Genomic DNA, 16,754 nt, shown 5'->3' with positions numbered 1-16,754 from the left:
TTTGGAGGGGAAACTGGGAATGGAGAAATTTACATGTAAATAAAGAAAATATCTAAAAAAAAAAAGTTAAAAGTTAAATTAAAAAGGCTAATTTCTTAAAAAGTTAAATGAGGTCCGTGCCTTCTAGGAATTTATCCAGGAGAAATAAAAACACACGTTCACAAAAAGTTTGCTTATGAATGTTCCAAGAAACTTTGATCAGGGGTGGGAAATAGTTTAGTTGGAAAAGTGTTTGCATTGTAAGCATAAAGACCTGAGGTTGGTCCTAAGAAAACTCATTAAAAAAAAAGTCAGGGACAGTGTCATGTGCCTGTAAACCCAGTTCTAGGGAGGAAGAAATAGATGAATTTCTTGGGTTCAGTAGCCAGGCAGTCTAGACTAACCTGTAAGCCCCAGGTCCCAGGTAAGATCCTATCTCAAAAACAAAGGGCAAGGCTGCTGAAGCAGGACACCCAGTGTTTACCTCTGGTCTTCACATGAATAAACACATGTGGACGTGTACCAGGACACACAGACATACAGACACAGACACAAACACAGACACACACACACACACACACACACACACACACACACACAGGCAAGCATGCATACACACAATACACATAAACACAGAAGCATTACTCACAATAGTAAAAGACTATATTTCAAATATCCATCATCACTGAATAAATATTATATTAATATTATAAAATTAGAATTATTAATTATTATAGTATACATAAACACACATACCACACACATGTGAACAATTGAAAAAAATTAAAAACAAATCAATGTTTGCCTGAGACCAAATTTAGGACAAACAGAATTTAACTCCAGAGAGGAGTAAAGACAATTTAACTACAAAAGGGAATAAGGTTTAGAATCATAGACATGTTTTCTATCTTGGTTGTAGCACTTACATAATTATTAATAATATTCAAACTATATGAGTATAATGTATTCTGTTAATGGAAGCTATGCTTCAGTAATATTGAGTTAAAAATCAAATAATTAACATGGTAAAATGTAAACTATAAGTCTCTATTTTTTCCACTTAGTATTTTTTTAATGTGGATGGCTACAACTTGCAACATCTTTCTTTCAGTATTATATCTTTCACATCACTAATTAAAATAACCTAGGAAAATAACTTACCAATGTAATTTTTTGACACGGAAACTTCTCTCACTTCAATATGAACAGAGCCTCTTGGTATCTGAACCACTTCCATATAACCTGGAATACAGAAGACCGCCAGCAGTAAGCAGCTAACTAGAAGATGGGTGCGTACGGCTAACATCAGCAGTGCTCTCAGTGTGTTAGTTCCTCTTGTGACTTTGTACTCCATAACTGCACAATAAACACAAATCTCCAGTGTGTCTATAAAGATATTTTAGAGAAAAAAAAAAGTTTAACTGGGGAGTGGTGAGAGGGAGCTTGAGATAGGGTATGACTACATAGTCCTTGGGTGGCCTAGAACTCACTTTGTAGACCAAGCTGGCCATGAACTCATAAAGACCTGCCTGCTTGTGCCTAATTTTGGGGGGGCTAAAATCATTTCAATATATTTTGCAACCTTACCGTGTGTAATATCAGCTCACCTTTCATTTCTCAACACATTCTCCTCACACTAATGCTCTATGGGCTATCATAGTTCAAAGAAGCATGGAAAGTTAGAAGTGGTAGTATCACTCCGTCATAGCTACCTAATGAGGCTGAAAGACCAGAATCACCTATGCCTGGGAATCCAAAGCTATACAGGGTAAGTTATTTAGGACTCTATCAAAAATTGTAGGGCTGGAGTGTCAAACCTCAAATGGAAGAATATATGTCTAGCGTGGTCAAAAACTTATTTTGAATCTTCAACAAACTGTCCTCCTCAAAAGGCTAAGTCAAATAACATTAAGGTAACTTTATGAAGCTACACTTAACATGTAAGACTGAAAGGACCAATGTCTGGGGAATAGATACCTCTGGCCTACTTAAAGGAAGCTTGCAGTAGGGAGGAAAGGAAAAGCAAGAGTCTTTACTACTCAGTCCACCAGAGGAAGAATTCTTTCTGTACTCACCTCCTCTGGGCAATGAGTCATTGAAGAACCCTTCAATGGTATCACAGGTGCTTCCATCCCCACCACAGACTCGGCACCTATCTTCCCTAGCATCAGATCCCAAAATATTATCACAACCTACGTGCTGCAAATAGAGAATATTCAGTATGTCAAAAAGGGAAATTTCTGGAACCATAACTAATCAAATACATATAACTTAGTTATTTACTTGTATTTCCAGTAAAGGAAATCAAAATAGGAAATACTTTCCCATCTAATGTCATTCTCTCTTTAGTTAACATTTCTTAACCACCGAGCCATCTCTCCAGCCCATAGTTAACATTTCTAAATACTCAAACTTACAAAAAATTGATCCCCTAGAAATATAACTATTTCTAACTTATATTTCTCTTTTATTGACAGATACCATGTTCTAATCCTTTAGAATATTGTTATTTATTAGTAGCAGACTCTTCCTTTTACTCTCAATCAAGTAATTTAAGAACTAAGAAAAAATGCCTACAGGGCTCTAAAAGAGGGGACCCTACTGAGCTTCTCCTCTAAGGGGCTATAACAGAGAGTCCTACTGAGCTCATCCTCTATAGGGATATAACAGAGAGGGTCCTACTGAGCTCATCCTCTTTAGGTATAAAAAAATGAGGGTCCTCCTGAGCTCATCTTCTGCAGGGATTTAATAGAGAGGGTCCTCCTGAGCTCATCTTCTGCAGGGATATAATAGAGAGGGTCCTCCTGAGCTCATCTTCTGCAGGGATATAATAGAGAGGATCCTACTGAGCTCATCCTCTTTAGGTATAAAAAAGAGAGGGTCCTACTGAACTCATCTTCTATGGGGATATAACAGACAGGGTCCTACTGAGCTCATCTTCTATGAGGATATAATAGAGAGGGTCCTACTGAGCTCATCCTCTTTAGGTATAAAAAAGAGAGGGTCTTCCTAAGCTCATCTTCTATGGGGATATAATAGACAGGGTCCTACTGAGCTCATCTTCTATGGGGATATAATAGAGAGGATACTCCTGAGCTCATCTTCTACAGGGATATAATAGAGAGGGTCCTCCTGAGTTCATCTTCTGCAGGGATATAATAGAGAGGGTCCTCCTGAGCTCATCTTCTACAGGGATATAAGAGAGGGTCCTCCTGAGCTCATCTTCTACAGGGATATAATAGAGAGGATCCTACTGAGCTCACCTTCTATAGGGATATAATAGAGAGGGTCCTACTGAGCTCATCTTCTATGGGGATATAACAGACAGGGTCCTACTGAGCTCATCTTCTATGGGGATATAATAGAGAGGGTCCTACTGAGCTCATCCTCTTTAGGTATAAAAAAGAGAGGGTCCTACTGAGCTCATCTTCTATGGGGATATAATAGACAGGGTCCTACTGAGCTCATCTTCTATGGGGATATATTAGAGAGGATACTCCTGAGCTCATCTTCTACAGGGATATAATAGAGAGGGTCCTCCTGAGCTCATCTTCTACAGGGATATAATAGAGAGGGTCCTCCTGAGCTCATCTTCTACAGGGATATAATAGAGAGGATCCTACTGAGCTCACCTTCTATAGGGATATAATAGAGAGGATCCTACTGAGCTCACCTTCTATGGGGATATAATAGAGAGGTCCTATTGAGCTCATCCTCTACAGGAATATAATAGAGAAGTCCTACTGAGTGCATCCTCTGTGGGACTGTAATTGTCTGCCCATCCTACACCATGGCCTTTTTCAGCCCATTGTTAGTGCTAGTTGCTAATTATAATGTTAATACCTGAGTAAGCTTTAAAAAAAAAACAAATAAGTATTTCTAATTTGGGAATCAAATTGGCATAAACAAAGGAGATGTAAGCATTTGATTTAGGAAGCTAAGATTTTACCTTTTAATGTTGTATTTAGTTACAAAAATATGGATTTTTTACATGTATATTTTTGGTGCCTGAATTTATACATCTGAAATTTTCTCCAAATAAAACCTAGAATTATATCTTATAACCTAAAAAACTGTCATAAAATAGATTTTCTTTGAAAATATAAAGTACTATACAAATACACATGAGCAAAAATCTCTCTTTTTTTCTGTTTACACATACATACACACACCACATACACACCACACACACACACACACATACACACACACACACACACACACACATGTTAACTGGATCATCAGATCTAGAAGCAAGTTATCAAAAGGAATTTGCAAATTATGAAGGAAAGAAAAATACTGCTTTTATCTGTTCTTTCTCAGTTTGTATCACTTAGTAATGTGTTTCTCTTCAAAGTAAAACAAGCAAAACAAGTTATGAGAACAGTGGTTTTGTGGCTTTTCTTATTACGATAAGATCCATGGATTTGATCCTAACCCTTTCCAAGTCTTCTGGCTAATGCTAAAGTAAATGCTTTAATAAGACTGACTGTGTAATGAAAACCATCATAATTCTTTAAAAGTAGATAAAGTAGGTGGAACACAGCTATTTCACAGTTTGAGAAAAAAATTACACTATGAAATAGATAAAGCTTTCCAATAAGAACATATGGTAGCCACACGAAGAAGAGTCAAATCCTTATCCCTCTTCCTTTTCTATTATTTTATTTATAAACAGAACAGGAGACTAATATAAATTCAAAACCAAAAAATATATATTCTTGAAATTATAAATATCATTAAAATTCCAGAAGAAATCACCTTTGCATGGTTTTGTAATATGAATGGGTCATTTTGGTGTGTTCATGTGTTCATGTATGTGTGTGTGTGCTTGTGTGTGTGTGTGTGTGTGTGTGTGTGTATGTGTGTGTGCTGTATTGTTGCTTTTTACTGTTATTCAATTTATCTAAAATGTGGCATCATGAAAACTGAACACAGAACCCAGCCCAAGCTACTATCTGAGAGAAGACAAGACCCCCAACAGAGAGAAGTAAAATCTAAGCCACCTTGCATTCTCCATTGATACAGATATCCAGTGAGTCCGCATTGCACTGGGTCCCATCTATCACAGCAGGGGCTCGCTCTGTGTAGAAATTGTAGCCTTCAGCCAGGCAATTTAATGCACAAGGTTTGACTCCACCTAGACAAATAAAACATAGAAGAAAAAAAATGGAGTGGTTCTTCTAAGAAAGAATGATTCATTGTTATTCTTATCAAATTTACAATTCATGTCCCTGAGTGCACACTTTAGACTCCAATCCTTTTTGAATACTTTGTGTTTATTTTTATTGCATACACAACATAAAACAGTGCCTGCTGAGCTGCTTTGTGCTTTAGGCCATTCAAGTGTACACTGATATATTACAATAGATTTTAGGTCAAAAGAATCACAGTGGAAGTCTCTGAATGTTTTTTTAAAAGTATGGAAAGGGTAATGTTTTAAAAATGAGCTAAGAAAATAAAATTATAGGAGCTATGAAAAATAACTTTTAGCACAAATAAGAATTATGTTATAGATTCGGCTAAATCCCATATAAAAACTCTGCTGTGTCAAACAGGGGTACACACTATTAAAATGAAACTAAATCTAGAGAAGCCATAAAAACATCATATTCCAAGGGTCAGGGAAACAATTTTATATGAAGTCAGCAATTCAATGATAACATTAAAAATGTCACTAAATATATGTATTTTTATAAGATTAGTAAAAGAACACAAATGTGAAATAAAATCTTAGATTTTAGTACTTAAGACAATATATAATATGATTTATGAGAAACATGTAATAATGGCCATTTCAATGTCTTAGAAATGTGTGTCTCATATCTATATGTATATATTTAGACATATATACAAATCTATAAATCAATAAATAAATATTATGTATTTGTGAGTGTGTGCACATATGGCATGTACTACAATGTGTGTATTTGCAGTTCAGAAAACAAGTCATGGATATCATTTCCCTCTTTTTACCATGAGGGGGATCAAATTCAGGTCATTTGGTTTGATGGCTGAGCTATCTCAATGGCCCAGACATGTGTATTTTTAAGTCTGATGTAGAAGAAAATAAACAAAAACCACAGCAATGCATGTATATCATGACTTTATAGTATATAGTATATACTGTCTCCAAGAGCAAGAAATAAAAAGACGTATGTCTACATTATCTGAGGACTGTGGGACATGATTAAGGGACTAAATCTAAGAATATATATGGTTGAGGAGTTGAGATAAATGTTTAAGTTACAGAAAACCTATTCAATAAAATTGTATCTAAAATTTCTTCAAATGTGGGGAAAGAAATGAACATTTAAGATCTAGAGTCACTTAAAACACTAAATATGCATGACCAGAGAAGAGTCTTTCCAAAACATATTATAGTGAAGATGCTAAAACTATTAAATAAACTATTAAAAATGGTAAGAAAAAAATGTCAACTCAATGGCAAAGGCAAAAGCATCCAAATACACACTACCAAACATCTCGGCAGAAGCCATAAAATCCAGAAAAATTTCAAGGTCTGATATTAACTGACAACCAAAATTATTAACTCTAGCAAGTTATCTTTTAAAATCAACTGTGAAACACATGTATTTCAAGATAAGCAAAAAATTTAAGCAAATTATCATCAAAATATTCGCCTTCTGATCTCGATCTGTGCCCTGGAGCTAAGGCTGCCCCATAGCCCTCCATACACAAATCCTGTCCAGGGAGAGCTGGTCTCTCAGGAATTCTCTCACTCTTAGACCCACAAGTGAGATCACCACTTTCACTCCAATTTCTGGCCAAAGCAGGACCCACCAGGAGTGCACAGGCCACAGGAACCACAGAGCAAACAAGGACAGGATCCTCCAGTCTCCATCTGCACCCTCAAACGTAGGTTGTCCCACAGCTCTCCACACCAAATCCCACCTGGCATATCAAATATGCCAAATCCTGGAGAGAGATGGTTTGCTGAGGAGTGCTGACACACCTAAGATGTCGGGATTAAAGGCACACTGGAGGGACAAGCTCCAGTCAGAGACAGCAAGACCAATTAACATCAGAGAAAAAAGATGGCGAGAGGCAAGCACAAGAACATAAGCAACAGAAACCAAGGATACTTGGCATCATCAGAACCCAGTTCTCCCACCACAGTTAAGCCCTGGATATTGCAACACACCAGAAAAGCAAGATTTGGATATAAAATCACAACTCATCATGATGATAGAGGACTTTAAGAAGGACATAAATAATTACTTTAAAGAAATACAGGAGAACACAGGTAAACGGTGAGAAGCCCTTAAAGAGGAAACACAAAAATCCCTTCAAGAATTACAGGAAAACACAGCTAAACAGGTGAAGAAACTGAACAAAACTATGGAGAATCTAAAAATGAGAATAGAATCAATAAAGAAATCACTAACAGAGACAACCCTGGAGATAGAAAACCTGGAAAAGAGATCAGGAGCTATAGATGCAAGCATCACCAACAGAATACAAGAGATAGAAGAAAGAATCTCAGGGGCAGAAGATACCATAGAAAACATTGACACAACAGTCAAAGAAAATACAAAAAGCAAAAAGCTTCTAACCCAAAACATCCAGGAAATCCAGGACACAATGAGAAGACCAAACCTAATGATAATAGGTATAGAAGAGAGCCCAAATTAAAGGGCCAGTAAATATCTTTCAACAAAATTATAGAAGAAAACTTCGTAACCTAAAGAAAGAGATGCTCATGAACTTACAAGAAGCTACAGAACTCCAAATAGACTGGACCAGAAAAGAAATCTCTCCCAGCACATAATAGTAAAAACACCAAATGCACAAAACAAAGAAAAAATATTAAAAGCAGTAAGGGAAAAAGGTCAAGAAACATATAAAGGCAAACCTATCAGAATTACACCAGACTTCTCGCTAGAGACTATTAAAGCTAGAAGATCCAGGGCAGATGTCATACAGACACTACCAGAACACAAATGCCAGCAAAACTCTCAATTATCATACATGGAGAAACTAAGTTATTCCATGACAAAACCAAATTTACACAATATCTTCCCACAAATCCAGCCCTACAAAGGATAATAGATGGAACACTCCAACACAAGGAGGGAAATTACATCCTGCAAAAAGCAAGAAAGTAATCTTTCAATAAACCCAAAAGAAAATAGCCACACAAACATAATTCTATCCCTAACAACAAAAATAACAGGAAGCAACAATCACTTTTCCTTAATATCTCTTAACATCAATGGACACAATTCACCAATAAAAAAGACACAGACTAACAGACTGGATATGTAAATAAGACCCAAGATTTTGCTGCATTCAGGAAATGCACCTCAGTGACAAAGACAGACACTACCTCAGAGTAAAAGGTGGAAAATAATTTTAAAAGCAAATGGTCCCAAGAAACAAGCTGGAGTAACCATTCTAATATAGAATAAATCAACTTTCGATCAAAAGTTATTTAAAAAGATAAGGAAGGACACTTCATACTGGTCAAAGGAAAAATCTACCAAGAAGAACTCTCAATTCTGAACATCAATGTTCCAAATGGCAAGGGCACCCACATTTATAAAAGAAACTTTACTAAAGCTCAAAGCATATACTGCACCTCACAAATAATCATGGGAGACTTTAACACCTCACTCTCATCAATGGAAAGGTCATGGAAACAGAAACCAAACAGAGACACAGTAAAACTAACAGAAGTTATGGACTGTATTGGCTGTTTTGTGTGCCAACTTGACACAGGCTGGAGTTATCACAGAGAAGGGAGCATCAGTTGGGGAAGTGCTTCCATGAGATCCAGCTGTGGGGCATTTTCTCAATTAGTGATCAAGGGGGTAGGGCCCCTTGTGGGTGGTGCCATCCCTGGGCTGGAAGTCTTGGGTTCTATAAGAAAGCAGGCTGAGCAAGCCAGGGGAAGCAAGCCAGTAAGGAACATCTCTTCATGGCCTCTGTGTCAGCTCCTGCTTCCTGACCTGCTTGAGTTCCATTCCTGACTTCCTCTGGTGATCAACGGCAATGTGAAAGTCAGCTGAATAAACCCTTTCCTCCCCAACTTACTTCTTGGTCAAGATGCTTGTGCAGGAATAGAAACCCTGACTAAGACATGGACCAAATGGATTTCACAGATATCTATAGGACATTTTATCCTAAAACAAAAAAATATACCTTCTAGAAGATGATCCAACATGTAATAAGGACACATGCTCCACTATGTTGAAAGCAGCCATATTTATAATAGCCAGAAGCTGGAAAGAACCCAGATGTCCCTCAAAAGAGAAATGGACACAGAAAATGTGGTACATTTACACAATAAAATACTACTCAGACTTCATGAAATTTGCAGGCAAATCGATAGATCTAGAAAATATACTTCGTGAGGTAACTCAGGTACAAAAGGGCACATATGGTATGTACTCACTAATAAGTGGATATTAGGCAAGAAGGTGGAATACCCACGATACAACTCGTGGACCACATGAAGCTCAAGAGGAAGGAAGACCAAAGATTGGATGTTTCAGTCCTACTTAGAAGGGGGAGCAAGATAATCAAGGGAAATAGAGGTTGGGAGAGACTTTGGAGGAAGAGAAGAGGGGGAGGGGAAAAGAGGGGGAAGAATCAGTTATGGGAGGAGATGGAGATGTATAGAGGGTCAGGAAATTAAACAGAGATATGTAACAATGGGGTATGTGGAACTGGCGATAGCGAACAGAAATTCTCAGATGCCAGGAAAGCAAGAGCTTCCCAGGACCCCACAGGATGACATTAGCTGAAATAGCCCACAAAGGGGAGGGAGACCATATCCAGACGTTAGGCATGCCCCCTCATTAAGGGATGGGGCCACCTACCCATCTCCAAAATTTTAACCCAGAATTGCTCCTGTCTAAAGGAAATACAGTGACGAAGAGTGGAGCAGAGACTGAAAGAAAGGCCACCCAGAGACTGCCCCACCTGGTGATCCATCCCACATGCAGACACCTAACCCAGACACTACTGTGGATGCCAAGAAGTCCTTAGGAGCCTGATATAGCTGTCTTCTGAGAGGCTCTACCAGAGCCTGATAAATATAGAGGCAGATATCAGCTAGTAGACTTAGCACGTGGTCCCTAATGGAGGAATTAGAGAAAGGACTGAAGGAACTGAAAGGGTTTGCCACCCCATAGGAAGAACAAGAATATTAACCAACCAGACCCCCCCCCCCAGAGCTCCCTGGGACTAAACCACTAATCAAAGAGTACACATGGAAGGACCCATGGCTCCAACCACATATGTAGCAGAGGATAGTATTGTCTGGAATTAGTAGTAGGAGAAGCCCTTGGTTCTGTGAAGGCTGGATTCCCCAGTATAGGTGAATGCCAAGGTGGTGAGGTAGGAGTGGGTGTACATCCTCATAGTGGGTAGGAAGGGGAGCATCCTCATAGAAGTAGGGGGAGGGTGCATGTGAGAGGGGGTGTGTGGAGGGGAAACCAGGAAAGGGGATAAGGTTAGAAATGTAAATACATAAAATATATAATTTTAAAAAAGCCTGCAGAAGTTTTATGTTGGGGATGTGGATTTGTTGAAATCTACACAGGAAATGAAAAGCTGTGGATACCATCAAAACTGATAAAGATTAGAATTGAGCAGGAAAGGTCTCCTCAACTCCTTGGACATTGACTCAAAAAGTGCTTATTTTTATAACTATGTACCCAGAACTCAGTGGACTACTGGAGAACATATGAGGAACTAAATAAATCAAGGGAAAAGCAGCATGCACCAAAAACTGGAAATCCTTAACAGCATACATAATAGGAAAGACTGACACACAGACCCTGTAGGTGGATAACACAATAACTTAATGAAACCCTCAGTGTGAAACATCAACAACACATCCAATTGGTCAAAAGTAATTCAGTTGAAGACACATTTGAAATTGTCCAGGTTTCTTTTCTTTCGTTAAAAAATAAAGGATGGATAAAAACAAAAGAAAACAAACAAACAAACAAAAACCCAACCAAACTAAACTAACCAACCAACTAACCAACAAACAAAAAAAACCCATCTGTCTTTCAATAATGTATACAATGTGCCACCCCAAGTACCTTACTGAAGAGACACATGATAGAAGGAAAAGGCAAATTTCCTTTGTTTGCAGATGGCATGATTTTGCTATTATAAAAATAACTTTTCACAAAGTAACGAATTGACTAAATAAATAAATAAATATTCTCTTAGAAATTAAGTGTACTGCATAAAGGTGTATAAATCTTAAGAAGATCAGTTGTATTTGGCCTATCTGAAAAAGAAATTAAGATGATTCATGTATTCTAATATTGCAAAGAATAAAATATTTTGGAATAAAACCTTTTAAAAGCAAATATAAGAAAATATTCAAAGAAACATGTTTGGAAGAAAGAGTGCTGCAATCACTATTAAAAAATAAATTTCATGGAGAAGTAGATTTCCTAGTTCTTCTTTTGAACTAGGACAAAGTCAACTGTGCAACAATAAGTAAACCAGCAAACTCCCAATATAAATAGGAAACAAAAACCAAACAATAATCAATCCAGTCCAGAAAAACGTCAACAAAATTATAGGAATTGCTACTCCCCTCCAAGTAATAATCTTAATTCTTCAATCAAAATATGAATATTAGTATACTGGATTAAAAGATAAGATCTAATTATTTATTGTCTATAAAACACTCCTCTTGAGAGACGAATTGCAGATGGAACAGGAAGGGTTAAATGGGAAGGAAGATCAAAGGGCAGGGTGGAGGAATGAGTATGGAGAGCGATGACTAAAGTTAATTACATTTGAAACACCATATAGAAGCCTACTACTGAAACCCTCCCTGAAATACATGCATATTTACACACACAAGGAATTTAAAGGAGTTACACTATAATGCGAAGACAATGTCTCCCTCATACACTAAAGGCTATCAATGAATAGCCCTGTGCTAGGCTAGGTCTATACGTATTTTTCAGTTGTTACTTATTTTTCAGTTGTTGTTCAATGGGGTCCCATAGAGCTTCCAGGAAGCAATATAGGCTATTGCTACTGTTCTTGGTTACCCTACAGAATTTGATGGCAAGATTCTATTGTTGAGAAAGTATTATATAGTTGAGTCATAGGGCAGTGGGAAATCAAGCTAGTACCATCCCAGAGGCTTCATTTGTACTGACCTGCTTTCATTTAAAAAGTTCTATGCATGCTATCAGGGAAGAACAATAAGAGTAAAAGGTTTTCCTAGGTATGAACCCTGTAAGCTACAATAAGGACTGGCCTATCAAGATACACTTACTGATGCAATAGGAATATTATGAGAGTAAGCCACAATGATCTGACTGGACTTAATGCCTGCACCACAAGATGGAACCCATGCATGGAACTGTTAACTGGGCCCAAGTCTGTGGCTGGCCAGGTCACAGCCCTAGGGGTAATGTAGTAGTATTATTCAACTAACTGGAACCACTATAAATTGCCTGGTATGTTCTTATTGTGTTACACTTACAGATTAGTGTCTCTCAACCCTCATCAGAGAAGCTCCTTTTTGTAGTAGATAGTGATAAATGCAGAAAGATCCATAATTTGTTAAAATGTGAAAAATAAAAGAATGTAAAGAATGCCTGTATGGTAGGGCATGCCTTTAATCCTACCACTCAGGAGGTAGAGACACGTGGATCTCTGTGAGTTCAAGACCAGCATGGGTCTCAAAAAATCAAAACAACCACCAACAAACAAATAAACAAACAAACAAACACACACACACAAACACTGTAGAGAACTTATATCCATATCACACCCCTCCCCTCAGGCTTGGAAAGTATTTTGGAAGAGGGAGTAGAATGATTTTAAGAGTCAAAATTACTGAATATCTGAAGCAAAAATATTTCCTGTATATGACAGCATCATTATACACATAAACACATTAACAGCTGTGACTGCTTGCATAAGACCTGCTCAAGATCAAGCCAGCTTGAGTAGGAGGGGCTTATATGGAGTTCTTTCCGTAGCTGTAGGGCTATTGGAAATTGATGGCTGATGGAGGAGATGCTTCAGTGGATAGTTCTACAACTGTGTACATACATGCAGCACTAAATTGACCCAGTGTGTTTAAAAAAAAAAATATCAAGAAGAGCACATGCAGTTGGGAGGGAAAAATGGTGGTGAGGCTGATAATGGGGAAATAGAAGGGGAAGAAAAATGGGATGGGCTTGGTCAAAATTCATTTTATACATATGTATTGTGAAATTATCAAACAATAAAAAAGAAGCAATCCAGATATAGTGGTGCATAATTTAATCCCAGTGCTTGGGAAGCAGAGGCAGGTGGATCTCTGGGTTCAATGCCAGCCTGGTCTATATAATGAGATCTAAGACAGCTAGAGCTACATAGTGAGAGCCTGTCTCAAAAATATAAAGTAAAATAAAGAGAAATCTATGTCATTGACAAAGATACAATCAGTAAACAGTAAAAGGAAACAAGCAAATGGAAGCACAAAAACAAGTGATCATATTTATATATTTGGAAGCACACTTAAGGTTTATAAGGATTACCATCTATTTTTGTTAAGGGGAACAACACATCAATGTTTACAATGTACCCAATTTTACAAACTTTATGCAAAAGGGATAGCTAAATTCAAATATAGTAATAATTGAGTGATGTCAATAGATCAACCAGATAATCCAAAAGTTCAACAAAGAAACTTGAATGTTAAATTTATAAAATGGACTTATTACATACCTATAAAATATTGCACCCAAAATTTTCTCTAAATTGGATCACATTTTAGGTCATAAAGTAAAAGCAAAACAAAAACCATATGATTTTTTTGCATTTTATTAGATCATAGTAGAATGAAATTAAGTATAAATATCAAAAAGAATTAAAGATAACATATAAATACATGGTGTGATCAGTGAGTCATCTGAGAAAATAAGGAAAGATATTTAAAAACTCAGAATTAAAGGCAAAGTGAAAATACAATGTATACATGTGTTTAAAACACAAAACAGACAGTTTTAAGAAGAAAGTTTTTAAAGTCTTAGAAATTGTATCTATGATTTACTTCAGATAGTTCATCTGTAGACCTTTCCATAAGTAGCCATGGGCACTCCTAAAATTTGACAAGCCTCCTTCTCTCTTCCCAAGGCCAGCAGTCTATATGTGATTCCACAAACAGCAGATTCAAATTCCATAGACACACAATTTTGAATAAAAGGAATGCTCACAATTAGAACATTTTAGTGCCATTACCCCAGGCGATACAAATAGGAGGCCTCAGTACCTGAACTGGCTTAGTGGGGCCAGAGAGGGGATACAATCGAAATAATTCCTTTCTAAGAGAGAACAAGTAGTTTGCAGCTAATACATTTATAGTCAGCACCTAGCTGAGCTTCTGAGTGAAGCTATTTAGCTGTCTAGAAGCCAATCAGTATAGACTTCAGGAGACCTTTAATCATAAAGATATCAACAAAAAGGCTTCGTGAATAATAAAAAAAAAAAACTCACCACTAATGGAACCACTAAGAGAGCACAATAATATTCCTGGAAACAACTCCAAAAATGGAGATTTACAAATAATTTAACAGAGAAATAAAAATAATGACTTGGCAATTTGTATCTCCTTGATGACCTTATGTTGTCTTATTGCTCTAGCTAGAACTTTAAGTACCACATTGAATAGATATGGGGAGAGTGGGCAGCTTTGTCTTGTCCCTGATTTTAATGGGATTGCTTCAAGTATTTCTCCATTTAATTTGATATTGGCTATTGGTTTACTGTATATTGCTTTTATTATGTTTAGGTATAAGTCTTGAATTCCTGATTTCTCCAATACTTTTAACATGTAGGGGTGTTGTATTTTGTCAAGTGCTTTTTCAGCATCTAATGAAATGATCATGTGATTCGTTGAGTTTTTTTTTATATAGTGGATTATGTTAATGGATTTTCATATATTAAACCAACCTTGCATCCTCTCAATGAAGCCTACTTGATCATGGTAAATGATGGTTTTGATATGTTCTTGGATTTGGTTTGTGAGAATTTTATTGAGTATTTTTCATTGATATTCATAAGGGAAATTAGTCTGAAGTGTTTTTGTTGGGACATTGTGTAGTTTAGGTATCAGAGTAATTGTTGCTTTGTAGAATGAATTTGGTAGTGTTCCTTCTGGTTCTATTTTATGGAATAGTTTGAGGAATGCTGGTATTAGCTCTATTTGCAGAAGATATGACCGCATGCAGAGGCAACCCCAAAAATTCTAACAGAGAACTTCTACAGCTGATAAAGAACTTCAACAAAGTGACTGGATATAAAAGTAACTCAAGCAAATCAGTAACTTTCCTTTAAACAAATAATAAATGGTCTGAGAAAGAAATTAGGGACACAACACCCTTTTAGAGCTGAAGAGTATAATACATAAAGTGAAAAGTGCATATGAAAACAATAAGTTGATTCAGTGGAGTAAAAGGAAGACTCAGCAGACTCATAGTAAGGTCATTTGGGAAAAATAAGAATAAAGAAAGTCTACAGAATTTATGATAAACCATCAAAACCATTCATACTATGGGGCTCTTGAAAAAGAAAAATAATGTGGAGGAAAGTTTATTTAAAGAAATAAAGGCTAAAAATTTCCCAATCTGGTGAAAAAGATGGGCATTCAGGTGTATGAAACAGAGATCTTCAACAAGTTGAAACCAAAGATTTCAAAGATAAATATATTATTATTAGGCTTTGGATGTAACTAAGTGGTAGCATGAGTGCCTATCATATGTGAGGTATTTAATTAAATCAACAATCCCCCCCCCAAAAAAAAACAAATAAAAGCTACCAAAAATATCAAAGAAAAAATGCTGAAAACACCAAGAGATGATTATAAAGTACAAGTAAACTCCATAGGTCTCTTCATGGATTTCTACACAGAGCTATCTGAAAGCTCCAGTCCCAAGCACTCTAACAAATCCAGGATCACAGGTGAGGAGGACACAACATCTGTCCCAACACCGGGAGTAACTAGGACCAGCAGGACCCAGGCACTCAGGAACTTTGGCAGCCCAGTGGCTTGAGTTGCTTCCAATCTGTCTGGGCTGGCCTGTGCCCTGCTTAGACCTTGGGCACAAGCTCTGCAGCCAGTCCCACAACACCCAGAGGAAGCTCCACTCTCAGGTGTTCTAACAAACCCAGGATCACAGGATCACAGGATCCCAGAATCACAGGATCACAGAAACAGCTTGACTCTGAGGAGTTCTAACACAACCAGGATCACAGGAAGGACAGGCTCCAGTCAGATTTAGCAAGGGCAGGTAGCACTAGAGATAACCAGATGGTGTGGGGCAAGCATAAGAACATAAGCAACAGAAACCAAGGTTACTTGGCATCATCAGAACTCAATATTCCCACCATAGCAAGACCTGGACACACCATCATACCGGAAAAGCAAGATTCAAATATAAAATCACTTCTCATGATGATGATGATACAGGACTTTAAGAAAGACATAAATAGCACCCTCAAAGAAATGCAGAACACAAGTAAACAGCTAGAAGCCCTTCAAGAGGAAACACAAAAATCCCTTAAAGAACTATAGGAAAACACAATTAATCAGGTGAAGGTAATGAGCAAAACCATCCAGAATCTAAAAATGTAAATAGAAACAATAAAGAAATCAGAAAGAGAGACAACCCTGGAGGTACAAAACCTAGGAAAGAAATCAGGAGTCGAACATGCAAGCATCACCAACAGAATACAAGAGATAGAAGAGAGAATCTCAGGGGCAGAAGACACCATAG

General features: G+C 37.2%; 1 protein-coding gene across 11 annotated transcripts in view; it reads right to left on the bottom strand.

Moving 5' to 3' along the window:
• Adamts6 (ADAM metallopeptidase with thrombospondin type 1 motif 6) overlaps nt 1-16,754 on the bottom strand; it is a 235,161-nt gene that overhangs the window by 65,339 nt on the left and 153,068 nt on the right. For all 11 annotated transcript variants that reach the window (XR_004115935.1, XR_004115934.1, XM_031360639.1 and 8 more), the window contains 3 exons: nt 4,986-5,119; nt 2,055-2,178; nt 1,141-1,221 (listed from right to left, as the gene is read on the bottom strand). Coding sequence is in view for 9 of the 11 variants with exons in the window: in XM_031360639.1 (XP_031216499.1) it covers nt 1,141-1,221; nt 2,055-2,178; nt 4,986-5,119 (339 nt within the window). In the remaining 2 variants the exon portion in view is untranslated. The remainder of the gene's footprint in view (nt 1-1,140; nt 1,222-2,054; nt 2,179-4,985; nt 5,120-16,754) is intronic.

This window comes from Mastomys coucha, unplaced genomic scaffold (genome assembly GCF_008632895.1).
Source record: "Mastomys coucha isolate ucsf_1 unplaced genomic scaffold, UCSF_Mcou_1 pScaffold8, whole genome shotgun sequence".
Classification (NCBI taxonomy): Eukaryota; Metazoa; Chordata; class Mammalia; order Rodentia; family Muridae; genus Mastomys; species Mastomys coucha.
Note: the sequence above shows the minus strand (reverse complement) of the source record. Positions and strands in the feature narration are given on the sequence as shown.